Consider the following 17,204-nt stretch of genomic DNA (forward strand, 5'->3'; position numbering starts at 1 on the left):
CAAGTCTTAGTGCAATGATACAGGGGCCTGGTGAGATCACATTTGGAGTAGTGTGCAAAGTTTTGGTCTCCTTCCCCAGGAAAGGATATATTTGCCTTAGAGGGACTGCTGTTAAAAAAGGTTCATCAGATTAATCCCTGGAATGAGGCGATGTCCTAAGATTGATTAATTCAGGCAATTTCACTAAAACAAAAAAATTAAAGGGTTTGACAGGATAGATGCTGGGAAGAGGTTTTCCCTGGCCAGAGGTTCTAGGGCAAGTATCTGAATTTAGGATTGAGAAATTTCTTCACTCAAGGGTCACGAACCTACAATTGGCTATCCCGGAGGACTCTGGATGCTCAGCAACTGAGTACATTCAAGGCTGCTAGATAGATCGGGAACTTCAAGGATACAGGGAACAGCGAGAGAGCAGGCAGAGTTAAGAAAAATCACTTATGACCTTACTGAATGGCCAAACAGGCTCAAAGGGCCAAATAGCCTACTTCATTGTGCGGAACTGACATTTAACAAGTTCTGATTCCCAAAACAGCAGTGGCAATCCCAAGGTGACTAGTTCGAAACAAACTTTGATGGTTTAAATTATCTCACTCACCTTCTGGACATAGATTTCGATATATTTCTGCAGGTTGTTGCGGTACAGGTACAGAACTAGGTCATGAACAAAGTCAAAACGGTCACACACAATGATCAGTGGGAGCTGGTCTGTCAGCTTAGCTTCCTGAAAACAAAGAACAGAATTACTGCATGGCACCAGAAGCTGTCAGTAAATAACTTAAATCAGGCTGCAATAGCTCAACTTCTGTTCAACTGAGAAGTGAACAGCTACATAGTCTGCCAGCACTTAAGCATCATTAACTCTTCCAATTAATTCCAAACTATGGATAAACAGGTCTCAGTTCTTGAAACTGAAATTGGGCATTCACAAACAGTGCTTACAGGAGCACTATAATACAGAGGTTTGAAATAACTTTACAAGTATTGCTAGAACATTTAAACTTCAAAGTTTGGAGTACAACTACTTATTCAAAGTTACAAACATTGAGGTGTGATCATGACTGAAAATTTGAGATTTGGAAAGAGGTTCTAGATGTTATGTAATAAATAGGGGAAGCAGATACAAACAAATTTGTTTGTATGACAAATTAAATAGTTCAGTGAACTTTGCCAGTCTAGTTAAAGATTTGTTGCTTCTTTTTCCTCCCTCAATCTAAAATGAAACTAATTCTCTTTCAAAAGAAAATTCAGAACTTAGTCAAATTTCTTGATGTCCATCTCCCTCTCAAAAATCACTATAAAAGAAAGGTAGGATTCCGGAGCAACAAGGCAGTGACTGTCATGAGCAGACAAACGTAAATAACTCAAACCCAATCATTACTGAATAGGTACAATGGAAGGCAATTGAATGGAAAAGTGGTCATTAACCTGGAGTATACAGAAGATGCTGTGCCCCCCCAACCCCTCCCATAAAAAAGTCACTGACACCACTAATTTTAGTTTTAATTCTAGATAGCTTTGATGCATAATGCCAATCAGATCATTGCAAAATTTAAATATTGAAACAGAAAGTTGGTAGCAGTATTTAATTCAAGTCAGTTGCCAAACTACAGATACAAGGCAAGACCCAATTTAAAATTCTTTAGCGGCAATTCGACAATGACATTTCTGAATCTGAGGACTGGGTGATCTAATAGTATGGCAAATTCAATTTGCTTCAATATAACTGGTCATGTTTAAATCTGTTGAACATTACTAACACATCACTTTGAAAAATGAAAATAACCTCATGCTACTGAAATGCCAGATCAAATTAAGACCTGCATTGTTAAAGAAAATCTCAATCACAAATGATAGGATGAATCGAAACATCCACCTCTGAAAAAACCATATGGCTTAAAATACCAAGTGAAGGTTCTCCCTCCTTCCCTTAAGGGAATTTACTTCAACAGCTTGTTCAATGCATCACTGAAGCATTAAAGAAACCCAGGTGGAGGATTATCTGTCCATCTTAATTTGTGGGGCAAAGTCCTGTGGCAAGGCCTGATTTACAGAGTAAACAGTATTAATTCAAAATTCAAACACTAATTCAGCAAGGTGCAGATGAACAGTGAAGTATTTAAAAGCACTGTCTGCAGAAAAACTTGATATTGATCAGCAAGCCATGAAGATTCAGCTCACTATTGAAGAGGTTTGCACATCTAATAACTCAGCCATCTACTGGTGATCAAGTTTCATTAACTGCATTTTACAAGTAACTCATTTTGCTCAATAAGTGATTCTTCAAAAGACATTATCCAATAGTTGGGACACCAGGGAAAAGATATAGCCATTTAGCAGCCATGTATGACAACATATAGAAATAAACGCAGCAAGTGCTGGTCTGGTAACATGTGGAGAAGGAAAAACAATTCCATTTTTTCAAAAGGTGGTGGCATTGTGGTATTGTCACTAGTAATCCAGAGTCCCAAGGCAAAGCTCTGGGGACCCAAGTTCAAATCCCACCATGGCAGATGGTGGAATTTACATTCCATAAAAATCTGGAATTGAAAGTCTGATGACCATGAAACCATTGTTAGTTGGTAGAAAAACCCATCTGGTTCACTAATGTCCTTTAGGGAAGGAAGCCTACTATCCTTACCTGGCCTACATAGTTGACTCAAATGCCCTAGCAAGCCACTCAGCTGCTAAACAAAAAACAAAAGAGGAATAAAACCAGGCAGACCAGTGACTTTGGGGCTGAGTTAAGCAACAGCCTGACAGTCTTACAGGTACTTAGAATCATGCCTTACAATATTCCAGATACCAATATCACCATCTCTGGTTACATCCTGTCCCATAGAACAGACCTAGGCGAGGTGGTGGTATACAGTTGTGTGGGCTTGTCCTGAGAGTCTGGAGTCTCACGGCATCAGGTCAAACATGGTAATCAGCAGGCAGTTTCCTTGCTATGTACTGCCCCCCTCAGCTGATTAATCAGTACTCCATGTTGAACACCACTTGGAGGATGCACTGAGGGTGGTAATGGTGCAGAACTTCAATGCCCATTACCAAGAGTGGCTTGGTTGCACCAATACAGACCAAGCCCTAAAGGACATAGCTGAGTCTGTGGCAAGTGGTGAGGGAACCAAAGAGTGAAAACCATACTTGACATCATCCTAAATATGCCCACCATAGATGCATCTGTCAAAGGACAGTAATCAGTAGGACATCACAGTCCTTGTGGGGGTGAAGCCCCATCTTCTGTTGTGGCACAGTGCTAAATGGGATAGATTTCAAAGATCTAGCAACCCAAGACTGGGCAACCATGATAAGCTGTGGACATCAGTAGCAGAATTGTACTCAACCACTATCTGTAACCTTATGGCCCACTCTACCATTACCAGGTCAGGGGGTCAACCCTGGTTCAAAAAGGAGTTTTAGGGCATTCTCAGAGCAGCACCAGGCATACCTAAAAATGAGGTGTCAACTTGGTGAAGCTACAACAGGTCTAATTCTGTACCAAACAGTAAGCAATAGAACAAGCTAAGTGATTTCACAATACAATCCTGCTATATTTAGTTGTGAAAGGTGGTGGGCATAAAAACTTACTGGAGGACACAGCTCCACAAACATCCCCATCCTCAATGATGGGGGAAGCCCAGCACAGCAGTGTTGCAAATGCTTCAGCCTCATCTTTTGTAATCTTCAGCCAGAAGTGTCAAGTGGATAATTTCATCCTGGCCTCCTTCAGAGAGAACCAAGGAGGGAAAACCATACTAATCATCATCCTCAATCTGCCCACAACAGCCAATTCAATTCACTCCTTGATAGCAAGAAACAGCTGAAGGCACTGGATACTGCAAAGGCTTTGGGCCCTGACATTGTGGCAATAGTACTGAAGACTTGTGCTCCACAGCTTGTTGTGCCCCAGCCAAGTTGTTCCAGTACAGCCACAATGCTGGCATCTACCTGACAATGTGGAAAATTTCCCAGGTATGCCCTGTACAGAAAAAGCAGGACAAAAATCAACCCAGTCAAATACCCCATCAATCTACCCTTGATCAGTGCGATCAAGCGGCACTTGCTTAGCAATAACCTGCTCACTGACACTCAGTTTGGGTTTCACCAGGGCCACTCAGCTCCTGACCTCATTACATCCTTGGCTCAAACCTGGACAAGGTGAGGTTAGTGTGACTGCCCTTGACATCAAGGCAGCTTCAAGGAGCCCTAGCATAACTGGATTCAATGGTAATCAGTGGGAGGAAAACTCTGCTGGTTGGAGTCATACCTAGCATAAAGATCAAGGTCAATCATCTCAGTGCCAGGACACCACTGCAGGGTAGTTTTCTATTCCCAACCATCTTCAGCTGCTTCAATGACCTTCCATCATAAGGTCAGAAATGCTCGCTGATGACTGCATGTTCAGCACCATTCAACTCTTCAGATACCGAAGCAGTCCAAGTCCAAAGGCAGCAAGACCTGGACAATATCCAGGCTTGGGCTTATAAGTGACAAGTAACATTACCTGAATGACCATCTCCAACGAGAGAGAATCTAACTATCACCCTTGACATTCAATGGCATTACCACTGGACTCCCCACTAACATCCTGAGGGTTATCACTGACCAGAAACTAAACTGGACTAGTCATAAATACTGTTACTATAAGAGCAGGTCACAGACTAGGAATCCTGCAGCAACTAGCTCATCTCCTGACTCCCCAAAGCCTGTCCACCATTTACAAGGCATAAGTCAAGAGTGTAAAGGGATACTCTCCACTTACCTGCATGAGTGCAGCTTGACGACACCACCACCCAGGACAAAGCAACCTGCTTGATTGGCATCCCATCCACAAGCATTCACCCCCTCTACCACCAACATAGCAGCAGCGTATGCCATCTACAAGGTGCACTGCAGCAACTCACCAAGACTCCTTAGGCAGAACCTTCCAAACCTGTGACCACTACTATCTAGAAGTACAAGGGCAGTACAAATGGGATCACCACCATCTGGAAGTTCCCCTCCAAGCCACTCACCACCCTAACTTGGAAATATATCACCATTGCTTCACTGTCACTGGAACTTCCCCTCCCACCCCCCCAGACAGCATTGTGAGTGTACCTACACCACATGGACTGCAGCAGTTCACCATCACCTTCAAGGACAATTAGGGATGGGCAATAAATGCTGGGCTAGCCAGTGATGCCCACACCCTTTAAGTGAATAAACAAATTTTTTTTGAATCTGAGGAAACGAGGTATGAGGATTAGGTAGGAAAATGGTTAATGGCAGAGCAGGGTTGAGGTGCTTATGGTCTACATTCCTGATTCTTTTTCTGTTCTAATGTAGGATATGCAGCAGCTAATTTTAAAGTTTGTTTTATGGGTACAATGGGCAGGTGTGATGTGCTCACTAACTTTAGTGAGCCAAAATACCATTTCAAACAAGTTTGCTCATATTTGGGAGGAGGAACCTCAAATTGGAGTAAGGTGACCTTCACTAGAACAACTTAGGCAGGGCCTTGCAAAAGGATAGTGCCTCCGGCAACAGCGCTCCTTCAATTAGATTGCAAGCCAATCATTTCTCAGAGGCAAGAATCCAACAAAATGGGCAATCTGCTGTTAAGACACAAAAATGGAAAAAAAGGAGGGGGCAAAGGGAGGCACAAGTACAATCTTAAATACCTTCAGGAAGTTCTTCACACGTTCCGAATCATAGCAGTTGCTCTCACGACATATACGCTCAACTTCTTTAATTTGCCCAGTCTTGCATGCTGCCTGAATATACTTGAAGTGAACATCTGGCTCTTGACTGAAATTCACAATGGATCCAAGGAAATAAAATAAACCTAATTGAAGAGAACATGAGGCACAGGTAAAAACTCAAATTAGCTTTAGGCAAACATTTAGAACTGGAGTAGAATGGTGTGGTAATGTTCATTTGGAATCGTAGCATTATACTCCACAGAATACAAGTCAACGTCAAAAACCAGTCCATTAGCCTGCTTGATATCATGTCTTATTAGCAATTTAAGAGCAAGGCAGTCAGCTGCACCAGATTAAACTATTTGTATTTGTAATAAGAGTTTTTGGGAACATCTTTCACTAAGTCAGGTCATGTCAAAAGGAAGAAAGAATGCATTTCTACTTGTCCAATTGATTTTAACCTCTAGTGTGAAAGTGGTATTAAGAGTCAGAAGCAGATCTGCTCCCCTAAAAAAGAGGGAACCTACCCTCTTCTACAGGTAGCTCTGAAGAATTGAATCTGTTTACTTCTCATGGGAAAATTGAATGTGTTCCTTACATCGCTGTTTTCCTCAAGAAAAACCTCTCCACACTTATCCACTTTAGCAAAATGTTAAAAAAAATCTTCATTTGGTTCTTGAATACTGCTCAGTTGCTGCCATTTTAAGCAATTTTAAACTCATTGGATATTTTAAGCTGTGACAGGTAAATGGAGATAAATTGTAGCTCCAGTGTAGCAGAAAAAGTTTGTAGCAAATTTGTGAAAGGTTGGAAAAGCTCATTGCCTGGATGGCTGAGCCAATGGAACTAAGCCAATCTAAAATCCCTCTGATAAAGTCCGCTGCAACATTACTTGGGAAGGGGACAAGTAATGAAAGTTCAGATAGATGAGCCAAGTGTTTGAGTGAGCACCTTGAAAGTAGTGACAATAATAGGAGCAAGTTTAGGGTCCACCAAGCAAAAGGTTAGTACCAAAACAAATCACTGAATTGGAGTACTGCAGATCTAGAAAGCTAAGTGCACGGAGGGGTTTAAAAAATTGACAGGACTGTAGATTAGTGATTTAAGATCAAGTTGCAGAGTATACACACAATTAGAAAAATGGAAACTGCAGTTAAATCTTTCCAATTGAACAAAAACAGCAATTTGTTATTTACATCAATTTGCACTAGATTTGGTGATTTTTGTTCAAGACCTTTGCAGTACAGTCAAGATCAATCCTGTAAAATAAGGAAACTGGAAGTTTAGCAAAAGTCATTTATTAAGGAGTATTGTACTGTACAAGGATCAGGCATTATACAAAGGTGTTACAAGTCACTTCTGTGCTGTGAAACAACTTACCTTCATAGCTCTTAAAGGATTCAAAAAGTTCCACCAATGACTGTGTGCCAAGTTGCTCATGGTACTTGGATGCTACCTGCACACAAAGCTGAAGATTCTGCCGGATGTTAGCCGACAACATGGCACGCAAGCACTCAAGGGAATCTTCTACAGAGAGTGCACCGAAAAAGTTCACGAGCCACTAGGAGGGGAGATGAAACAATTAAACCCTCTTTTTCTGCAAGTGCCTCACTTATGGATGAATCAAGTGCAATCATAAATGTTTAGGTTAGAACTAGCTGGAAGAGGGATTGCATTTGTATCTGAACCGCTTCACAAAAATTTTGAAATGAAGACAAAAATGCCAGGATCTTTACAGCCAAATCCCACAGTGGAATGAAATCAAGTAGAGACAAAATTAGTGTACTTTGTGGTGATAAAAGGTCTGCCAGGAGACCAGGAAAACATCCTGTGCAAAGCGTCATAGGATACAGATGTGGAATTTAACACCCACTTCTCCAGCCACATAGCCTCTTAAATATCACAATCCATGCTGGCGAGTTTCTTCAGCAAGAGCAACACCTAACATTTGTTTCATTCACTTATTGGTTCTCAATCTTGAAAGCAGATTAATTCTAGGGGATAGATGGGATAGTTAAATTCCAACAGGTTTATTATATTTCCTGTAAGTGCTATGTTTTGGGTGTGGGAGAAATATTACCAAGCCAGAACTGCTTTTCAGCCAGGGTCACTGGGGATCAAAGCTGGTTGATCCAGACAATTGAACTTTCATTGCTACCCCAACTCAGCTATGAGCAATCAGACTCCTCCAGCACAATGAGCTGCTCTTCAATGGCATTAACCATTCTCAAACTACTTCAAATTATCAAGAGATTAACGCAGTGTTAACATTCGCAGTTGGTAAATGACTTGGGCCTCGGTAAAATTTGGAAGACAATGCTCGAGCAGTTCCTTTTCCAGGTTTCATCACATGCTACTAGGAATGCAAATTACAGATGTGGCTTTCCTACCTTATAGAAACATAGAGACTAGGAGGAGTAGGCCATGATCAATATGATCATGGCTGATCCTCTATCTCAACCCCATACCCCTTGATGCCCCCAATATCCAAGAATTTATCAATTTCTTGATCATACTCAGTGACCCAGCCTCCACAGCCTCCTGTGGTAGAGAATTCCACAGGTTGACCACCCTCCGAGTGAAGAAATGTTTCCTCAGCTGTCCTAAGTGGCCTGCCCTGAACCCCGAGACTGTGGTCCCTGGTTCTAGACTCCTCAACCAGGGGAAACATCCTCCCTGCATCCAGTCTGTCTCACCCCATTTGAAACATAGAATTTTATATCAGATCCCCTCTCATTCTTATAAACTCTAGCGAATAGAGGCCCAGTCGAACCAATGTCCTCATACAACAGTCCTGCCATCCCTGGTATCAGCCTAGTGAACCTTTGCTACATTCCTATGACAAGTATATCTTTTCTTAGGTAGGGAGAGCAAAACTGCAATCAATACTCCAGGTGTGGTCTCACCATGGCCCTGTAGAATTGCAATAAGACATTCCTACTTCTGAACTCAAATCCTCTTGTAATGAAGGCTTACATACCATTTGCCTTCAAAATTTCTTGCTGCACCTTCCCATTTACTTTAATTGACTGGTGTACAAGCTCACCCAGATCCCTTTGTACATCCACATTCCCCAAAATATCACCACTTAATACTCTGCCTTCGTTTTTCACACCGAAGCATATAACTTTACATTTATCCACGTTATATTGCATCTGCCATGTGTGGGCAAACAACTTGTCTAAATTGCCCTGAAGCCTCCTTGCATCCTCCTCACAACCCCACCAATTTGTGTCATCAGCAAACTCGGAAATATTGCATTTAGTTCCCTCAACCAAGTCATTTATATATATATCGTGAATAGCTGGGGCCCAAGCACTGATCCCTGCGGTACACCACTAGTCACCACTGCCTGCCACCTGGAAAAATACCCATTTATTCCCACTGTTTCCGGTCGTCAACCAATCCAGGGTAGAGCATGAGCCTCTGCAGTTCAGCAGCTGGGCATGAATATCCCACAGGAAGCGAGTACTCATGAAACCATCAATTCTAAAGAGGAAAAATTACCAATTTGGTTTATAAACATCCTGGCTGACTTTTTGCATTCATGCAAGCCTGAAAAATGTACTTGTTTGAAGTTACCTGCCTTTACCAAAGCCACCAATTCCATACAGCTATCCTGCCAGTCATTGACTTATTTCCTTTACAGTCAGGGTTACTTTCAAGAGAGACTTAATTATGTCTCCATTCCATTAAGACTATTTGTGACATCTGTTAAGTGTGTAATTTCAGGAACATAAATGAACAGACTCAACTCCATATTTGCTCATGCAAAAGCTGACATTTACTGGATTGTAGTTTTAATCAGTAGCTTACTGCATATATTTAAATTTCACATATCTGAATAGTACATTAGGAACTACATACATTTTTCAGGTCAATGGCTTCCAAGTTAATGGGTCTGAATCAACACTAGCTTTATTAAAAAGGTTTACAAAGCCAATCATTAGGACATGGATAGATTTTTATTCTCTAGTCTCCAAATGGTCTCATACATCCAGAAGCCACAGGAGACAGCAATTGTCTGAATAAGGGAACTGAATGCAGAATTAGGAATTGGAGACACAGTGCCAGGTTGTCTTGAAGACAAAATCCTTGCCACTACGCGGCTACTTTAAAAAAAGTGTCATGAGACTTAACCATATCAAAAGCTGCATTTTACTGGAAATCTTCTATTGCTTGCCCAAATATTTAAATCAGTGTACTTAAATTCATACCTCAGGGTTCAAAAGATGGGTGTGAACAACAGCACGCTTAATGTCATACAGGTCTGTATAGTGCTCCAAAGCCCTCTGCAGCAAGCCAGCCTTTTCACACAGCTGGGCAATATGGGCTCGATCATAGTGAGTGAACATCTGGTTTCCAAGGATTGCATCAGCAACCTGAGAAAACAAAGTCCTATTAGTAAGCACATTAGTCATGCACATAACCCCATGAACTGCAATAATCAGCTGCTACAATTGACTAGATTAAGATGTAACAGTGTGGAGGTCATATTTTAGAGACTCAGCATATTGTGCACAAGATACAGAAGCAGATCTCTTAGCCCTCCAGAGAAATGCTGAATTAGCAGTAACATATTAAAGTACCTCTGTCTTTTGATTATTAGCCAACATGCAAGCTAATGTTCAACCAGTAAGGACATTAAGTAGAATGTTTTATAAATGTATTGACGTTCAGTAAATTTAAGCCTCCATCTGTAATTAAAGGTGGGGATGACAGTTCCAAATTGATTATACAACATTCAGTAGATGTTTTCTGGTTCACATGGAATGTTGTATGTAACCTGAAATTTTAAACAATATTCAAACCAGAGAGTCAGAACTCCAGGCTGTAACATTGCAATTTTAAATTGATCTAAAGAACCTAATGCCAAGACCGGTAAACTGACCTTGACCAAAAGGTGGCAGTGCCTTAATCTACTGCATCAGCTGAAGTGAGAACTTGAGGAATCAAAACAATAGATTTGCATTAAATCTCATGTGGCCCTCAATGCTTTCCATAAACAGGCCCTAGTTCATTCCATGGTCCAATACACTGTCCCAAGAACCCAAGGCCATGCCCACACTGCACCAAATCCCTTAACGCTAGCACACAATGCTTTAGATGTGCAACATTGTGCAAAGTCAATGTTTATTTGCAATATAACACAAATAGTGCCACTGATAAAGACTACTCCAGACAAGGACAGCTTTGAAGACTGGATTACATTTGTCAGATTATTTAGCCCTCAAGATACTGCAAGGAGAAAAGAGTTGGAAAAAAAAGTCAATAATATTTAAGCAAGACATCATTAATAAATATTGTATCATTGAAAAAAAGGGCATTTAATCAGTTCTTCGAGAACTTATCTGACCAGAAATATTGAAATGAACAGTGAAGGGTATAGGATTAAAACAAAAAACTACTGCGGATGCTGGAAATCCAAAACAAGAACATAATTACCTGGAAGAACTCAGCAGGTCTGGTAGCATCGGCGGAGAAGAAAAGAGTTGACGTTGCGAGTCCTCATGACCCTTCAGCAGAACTGCTGAAGGGTCATGAGGACTCGAAACGTCAACTCTTTTCTTCTCCGCCGATGCTACCAGACCTGCTGAGTTTTTTCAAGGGTATAGGATTGTTGTTCTCAAACTAAAGAAACAACCCAAAACACTAAGTATAACCAGTTCATAAAGTACATTTCCCACCTGTGGTGCATGAATCAGATTCATTTCAAGTAGACGAGTTTGTAAGTGACCCTCAGAAGGTCTATTATTCTTCAAAGCATCCAATAGGAAAGAAGTACATTGCTGGATCAGGTTATTCTCCATAAATACATCCACAATCTGGAAGGGAAACAGAGCATTAACTTCAGGAACTTGCACAGTTCTTCAGGTTTAGTTATCAGTGTTCATCCATATAGATCAAAATCAAAATTGTCAGATTGGATTTTTAGCCTGCTGAGAGAGTCAGCTGATCCTAGCTAGGGAAGCTGTTCTGTCAGGAAGACAAGATTCCTGCTCTTGACAGTTATCCAGCCGATTATAATTGAAGGAACATGGGGAATGCCTGGTAACAACAAATTGGGCTCTGCTGTGACACCCTCCACAATCAAATAGCCTAACAATTACTGGTTAGTCTTTTGATTCAGGGGGTGGGAGTGCTGCCTCCCAAACCACAACTGACACATGGTTCCAGGTTCAGGTCCCACTCCTGGATTTCAGCACAAAAATCAAGACAGACACTCCCGTGCAGTACTGAGGGAGCACTGCAATGTGGGAGGTGCTCACTTTTGGATGAGATGAGATGTTAAACTGAAGTCCCATCTGCCTGCTCAGGTGGATGTAAAAGAATGGGTGTTATCTCTGGTGTCTTTAGAGAATACTCATCCCTCAAATCAAACGTTACAAAACAGATGTTTATTATTAACTGCATCCATAAATGTTGGCAGAATACAGATGTTAATCTGTGATGCTGATACAACCAAGAGAAGCAGAACCAACTTGAAGAATGCCATTTGACAGAGACACCAGAAGTCTGCGGGACGATCCACAGTTTCAGGGGAGGGCAAGTGTGCGCAGATATTCAAAATACGGAAAGTATTAAGCCAAACCTCGATTATAAAAATTTAAATCACTTACATGAAGGTAACTGGAGGAAAAAGATCAATTCCTTCAAAGTTGACATGTAAAATACTATCACTCAAACTGTAGAGTGTAAAACATTCTAAAAGTCACTCAAATTTATTTAGGTTTTACCCTATTTTACTGTTCTAGATTATATTTGTAAAGAATTTCAGGGACAAAGTCCAAAAAATCCACAATCCTGCCATCATGAGCATTTATTAGTCTATTGTACAACAGGGTAGTCCAGTTCATGCAATTTGCAGAAAAAGGTTACTCAATTTCTTCATTTCTGCTTGCACTTTAACAGAAGTGCAAAATGCTGAGAGATCATAAACCAGCTTGCACAATTGCATTAAAGCATACTTTAAAGTACAATTGCACAAAAAGAAACTTTCATGAAGTTATACTGATCAAATTTACAGAAAGTCAAAAAGTTGCACAAATACAATGTGAAGCTGCTGCTTATCAAATGAAGATCAGAGTTTTGGATTGTTTGATCCTATAGGCCACATTAGGCAGAGAAATGAAAAATGCAATTTTCCACATTATTTCATCCAAACTTCCATTAACAAAATCTACACTAATTCCCAGAAACCAACAACCCACAGCAGTACTAATAATAGCAAGTGACTAATGATCAAGTTTGACTCAGCACCACTCATCCCCAGCTAAAAATCAGAAGGCACACATAAGGAAACCAAAGCTTAGGCCAAGTGCTGTGACTGACCTGATTGATATTAGCTAGAGGTTCCTCGTCCTGGACAAGCATCTGTGCAAATTGAAGTCCTTGGTCAGGGCTCACCCGCATAACATTTCTCAGCAGGAAGACCCAGTCAGGAGTGTAACCAACCTGTCAACACAGATTCACACCAAATCATAACTTGTACTAGTCTGAAGTCACTGAAACAAGCAACTGCTGCACCTCATGAGACAAGTAATTATATCTTGTGGCCATTATTTTTTGCTGATACTCTGAAAACCAATATACAAGGGTTTGCATAATGCAAGTTCAAGTACATGAAGATTTACAAATAGTTCTTTTAATGCACATTTGCTTTAAGCTCAAGCATTTTCTAGCAGTGTTAATAGGTTATGAATAATACACTTAACAGGCACCATTTCCAATGGAGCAGGTAATTCATTTAGGATAGAAGACAATACCTTTTTTGCATAGAGAACAATTTTCTGGAATTGCCCAGTCTCCGCAAAGCACTGTATAACTTTATTTGGCACATTGGCTCTGAGATAGACACTCAAGGCTAGTGTGGGATCAGCTGTCTTCACCAAGTCCCCCAGCTCCTCAGAACACTCCAGCTACAAAAGTTCAAAGTACACAGTGAATTGTAAAATCTGTAGATATTGAAGTGGATGCACTCCACCACAAGTGCTTAAAACTGCATTTTTATTGCATTCATAAAATACTCTAGGTCTTGACAAGCCAGACTACATTCTCCTAGTGGAGAAAACTTGTTACCTTGTCTTCCTTTAGCCATTTTTCCAGCAGCTGCTTGCGGCCTTGCTGCAAGACAGGTCGGCAGAGTTCCAATGATTCATACTTGTTCAGCTGTCCCTGATCAAGGAGTATCCCAAAATACTGGAGGAGAGGTGAAGCTTGCCCTGGCTGGGCTGGGACAGTCTGGAATTTTCTAATAGTGTCTGGAGTCCTCAGAATACCCTAATAATTGAAGACAGTATTAACTCCAAAAGGCATTTAATGCCACAGGTGCCAATTTAATGTGCAAAACTGCATACATTTAGTATAAACTGATTTTACCCACCACACATTTGAGGATTGGTTTTAGGGTGTACCCTCCCACACACACACTGAATTATTGCAGAGTTTATGACTCATGCTCAAAATTATTTGATGAATGCATCAATTTTATCACCACACTGGAATGTACTATTGAAAATAACAGATGTACAAAAATTTAATGGACTATAGCCCACTGGTTCCAAGCTGTTGCATCACATGGGCCCAGCAGTGAAACAGATTTTGCTGACCTTTCTCAAAGTAAAATAAGCCCTGGTTAGAATTGAGGAAACCCACCAACACCATTAGCATTTATATAGATCTCGCCTTAGTAAATGGAAGAGAGATTAAGAGGGGTGACCAAAAAGCTTAGTCAACAAGGGTGGGTTTTAAGAAGGCTCTTAAAATGGGGGAGGGAAGGAACTCAGAGACTGGAGTCAGGAACAGAGTTTGTGGGAGCGTAGGGCTGGAGTAGGTGGAGTTAAAGAATGGGCAAGCAAGGCCATGAAGGATTAGATTTTAAAATTCATATCCTTATTCTCTGTGGGAAAGAGTCAGAGGTCAATTTAGGTCAGCACGAACAAGGGTGATGGGAAAGTGTGACACCTACAAGCACTTGTGGACAAACTGAAGTTTCAATAGCACAAAGGCTGGCTGTTGACAAAAGCAGTATTGGAATACTGAATCTGGACGCAAGGGCATAACAAAAGTATAAGAATTCTAGAGCAGGTAGGGGGATGTTCCAGTTTGAAGCAAGTGGCCTGAGGTAGAGGATATTGGGATGAAAGCTCAACTAGAGGATAAATAAGAATAGGAAGCTCACAGCAGTTGTGCAGAGACAGTGGCTAGGAAGGGGAATGGAATTGGCAGCAAGGGAGAGTTTGCGGGTATTTTTTGCTGTATCCTTATGAACAGCAACCAAAAGGTGCCATCGTGGTCCTTGAGAACAAGGCAAGGCAGATAAGGTAGCTGAGAGTTTACCCAAGGAAGATTCTAGCACAGGATAGCTAGATGGCTTATCCATCCCTCAGTTGGGAAATAGGCTAAAGTGGAAGTCAATACAAACAAATCCAGCAAATTCCAACATGCAAACCTTCAGTACTGTTCTTTAAACTAAAGTTCAGATCAAAAATTGTCATGACAAATCGGAAGTTTCAAGAAAAAGGTTCATCTTCACAAGCAGGTGTTGCCTTTAAAAGGAACAGAGAAGTGTTAAATGCACACACCTTTGGTGCAGATGCAGCTACTTTCGCAGCTTCAGCATAGTTTCCTTGTGCAAACAAAGTATTAAACTTTCGTGCGAAGAGTTCCTCAGCACCAGCAAGGTTGCTTCTTACAGCCATACGCAGGGCCAAGTCTGGGTTTTGGAGCACATTAGTGGCATAATTAACAATATTTTCCTCTTCCACACAGACAGATAATACCTGCAAGTAGAAATCGCGTAATTAAAGGAACATTCAGCATACCAAGGCCTCTATAGAGGTGACAATTTACAGTAAAATGCAAGCAAATCATGTGCAAAGTTTAGCAGAATGTAATCTGCATCTAAACTCATTTAGTCATATCCAAGAAATCTCAATAGTTCAAGTGCTGGGTATACAGGACAGTTAAATAGTAAAGGTTCTACAACTGGCACTTTACATCCCTGGGCTAGAAAAAAAAAGGTATCCAGCTGCACATACACAGAGCAAGATCCCAGTGTTAAGTGCCTTGCACTTAATGATGAAGTGCATGGTCACTTGTGATTTCCATGCTATGCCAAGGAACCGATTTCCTTTATGAAAAGGAAGAGAAGTGGCTTTTGCAGTAAAAAGTTCCCTTACAAAAATTTCCAATGTGTTTCTGGACTTTAGCTTGTCTTGCCACATTCCACTTTGTTGCTCAGGGACACTACTGCAAGCACTTCATTATATGCCCTTGCAAGCTAAGCATTATACACAAACAATTAGGAAGCAGCACAGTAACTCTTCAAACAAAAAAAAACTTCAGCTTCCTCGTTAGAGGTCGAGAAACTTGAAATCCTTCAGCAGATAACATACCTGTCCTTTTTTATTGACTCCAATAATACCAGACGTGGGTTCGTGGGGGGCGGTCACAAAAATGGTCTCAGCACTAATACGGTTCATATAGATACAGGCACCAGACTCCAAGTCATACAAGTGGATGTAGCCATACTTAGTAATAAGATATATAACTCCATATTTTGTTCCAATCTACAAAAAAATTGCAGTTATACACAGAACAGAATTCTATCACACTTCCGCATACTTCCATGTATAGAAGTTTATTTTTACCTCTAGGATACCAATTACAAGAATAGATCAATGTTATATCAATACCTAGGGTGGGTGGATTTTAAGCTGGCATTGTACAACCCAATAGAAAAAAAGGAACATGAAGATTGTTAAACACTTGTCCGAGTCCTGAGACGACATTGCCACTCAGCTCTATGTTGTTATCGACCGTGCCTGAGACTTCAATTTCAGTTTTGTGCCAAAGAGGTTGCTATAGCAGAAAGCTAGTGTGCTTGATTGATTCAGAGCTCAGGACCCTGAACTGCAGAAATGGTACAACAGCAAGACATAGTTCTCCCAAAAATCCTTCACTTATGCAGTTAAGTGTCAACTAAAGGCAAAAGTATTTTTACAGTTTAACAAAGTAACTTAATGCCATTGTGTGCCACTCATTACAAAACTTACAATGACTTTGAGGGCCCTGATTTCAGCCAAGGATACTGTTTACTGCAGGGAAACCCCACAAAAAGGAGGGTGGAAAGATAATCTTACTTCTAAATTAACACATTAATCCTTCTACTGTTCAAAGAAAAGGGATTGAACATTTTTCTGGTATCCACACCAGTCTTTGAAGATGTGTGCAGAATGTGACTGAGAGGGTACTTACACCAGTCAAATTAGACTGATGGAAGCACAACTGTCAAATGCAGTCCTCTGGCAGAAGGTACAACTGCTGAACTTGTTCACCTGACACTGGCTCTGCATTACAAATTGGTTAGTAAATATTTACTTAATCTTTCACAAAGCCTTACAGTTCTAAATATTGCACCAAATTGTTCGCAAATAAGACACTTGACAGCCCAGGTTTGTCATTTACAATTTTGCTTTTGTTAAAGCAAAACACATCAGTAGAATCTTCATGACAAGG

At 40.8% G+C, this 17,204-nt stretch overlaps 1 protein-coding gene across 2 annotated transcripts in view; it reads right to left on the minus strand.

Moving 5' to 3' along the window:
* Positions 1 to 17,204, minus strand: part of cltcl1 (clathrin, heavy chain-like 1) — a 68,709-nt gene that overhangs the window by 25,567 nt on the left and 25,938 nt on the right. For both annotated transcript variants that reach the window (XM_078554476.1, XM_078554475.1), the window contains exons 6-15: positions 16,082 to 16,255; positions 15,269 to 15,466; positions 13,764 to 13,964; positions 13,451 to 13,603; positions 13,017 to 13,139; positions 11,372 to 11,509; positions 9,902 to 10,066; positions 7,065 to 7,245; positions 5,664 to 5,827; positions 596 to 721 (exon numbers count right to left, since the gene is read on the minus strand). In XM_078554476.1, the coding sequence (XP_078410602.1) occupies positions 596 to 721; positions 5,664 to 5,827; positions 7,065 to 7,245; positions 9,902 to 10,066; positions 11,372 to 11,509; positions 13,017 to 13,139; positions 13,451 to 13,603; positions 13,764 to 13,964; positions 15,269 to 15,466; positions 16,082 to 16,255 (1,623 nt within the window). The remainder of the gene's footprint in view (positions 1 to 595; positions 722 to 5,663; positions 5,828 to 7,064; positions 7,246 to 9,901; positions 10,067 to 11,371; positions 11,510 to 13,016; positions 13,140 to 13,450; positions 13,604 to 13,763; positions 13,965 to 15,268; positions 15,467 to 16,081; positions 16,256 to 17,204) is intronic.

Source organism: Cetorhinus maximus, chromosome 12 (genome assembly GCF_964194155.1).
Source record: "Cetorhinus maximus chromosome 12, sCetMax3.hap1.1, whole genome shotgun sequence".
Taxonomy (NCBI): domain Eukaryota; kingdom Metazoa; phylum Chordata; class Chondrichthyes; order Lamniformes; family Cetorhinidae; genus Cetorhinus; species Cetorhinus maximus.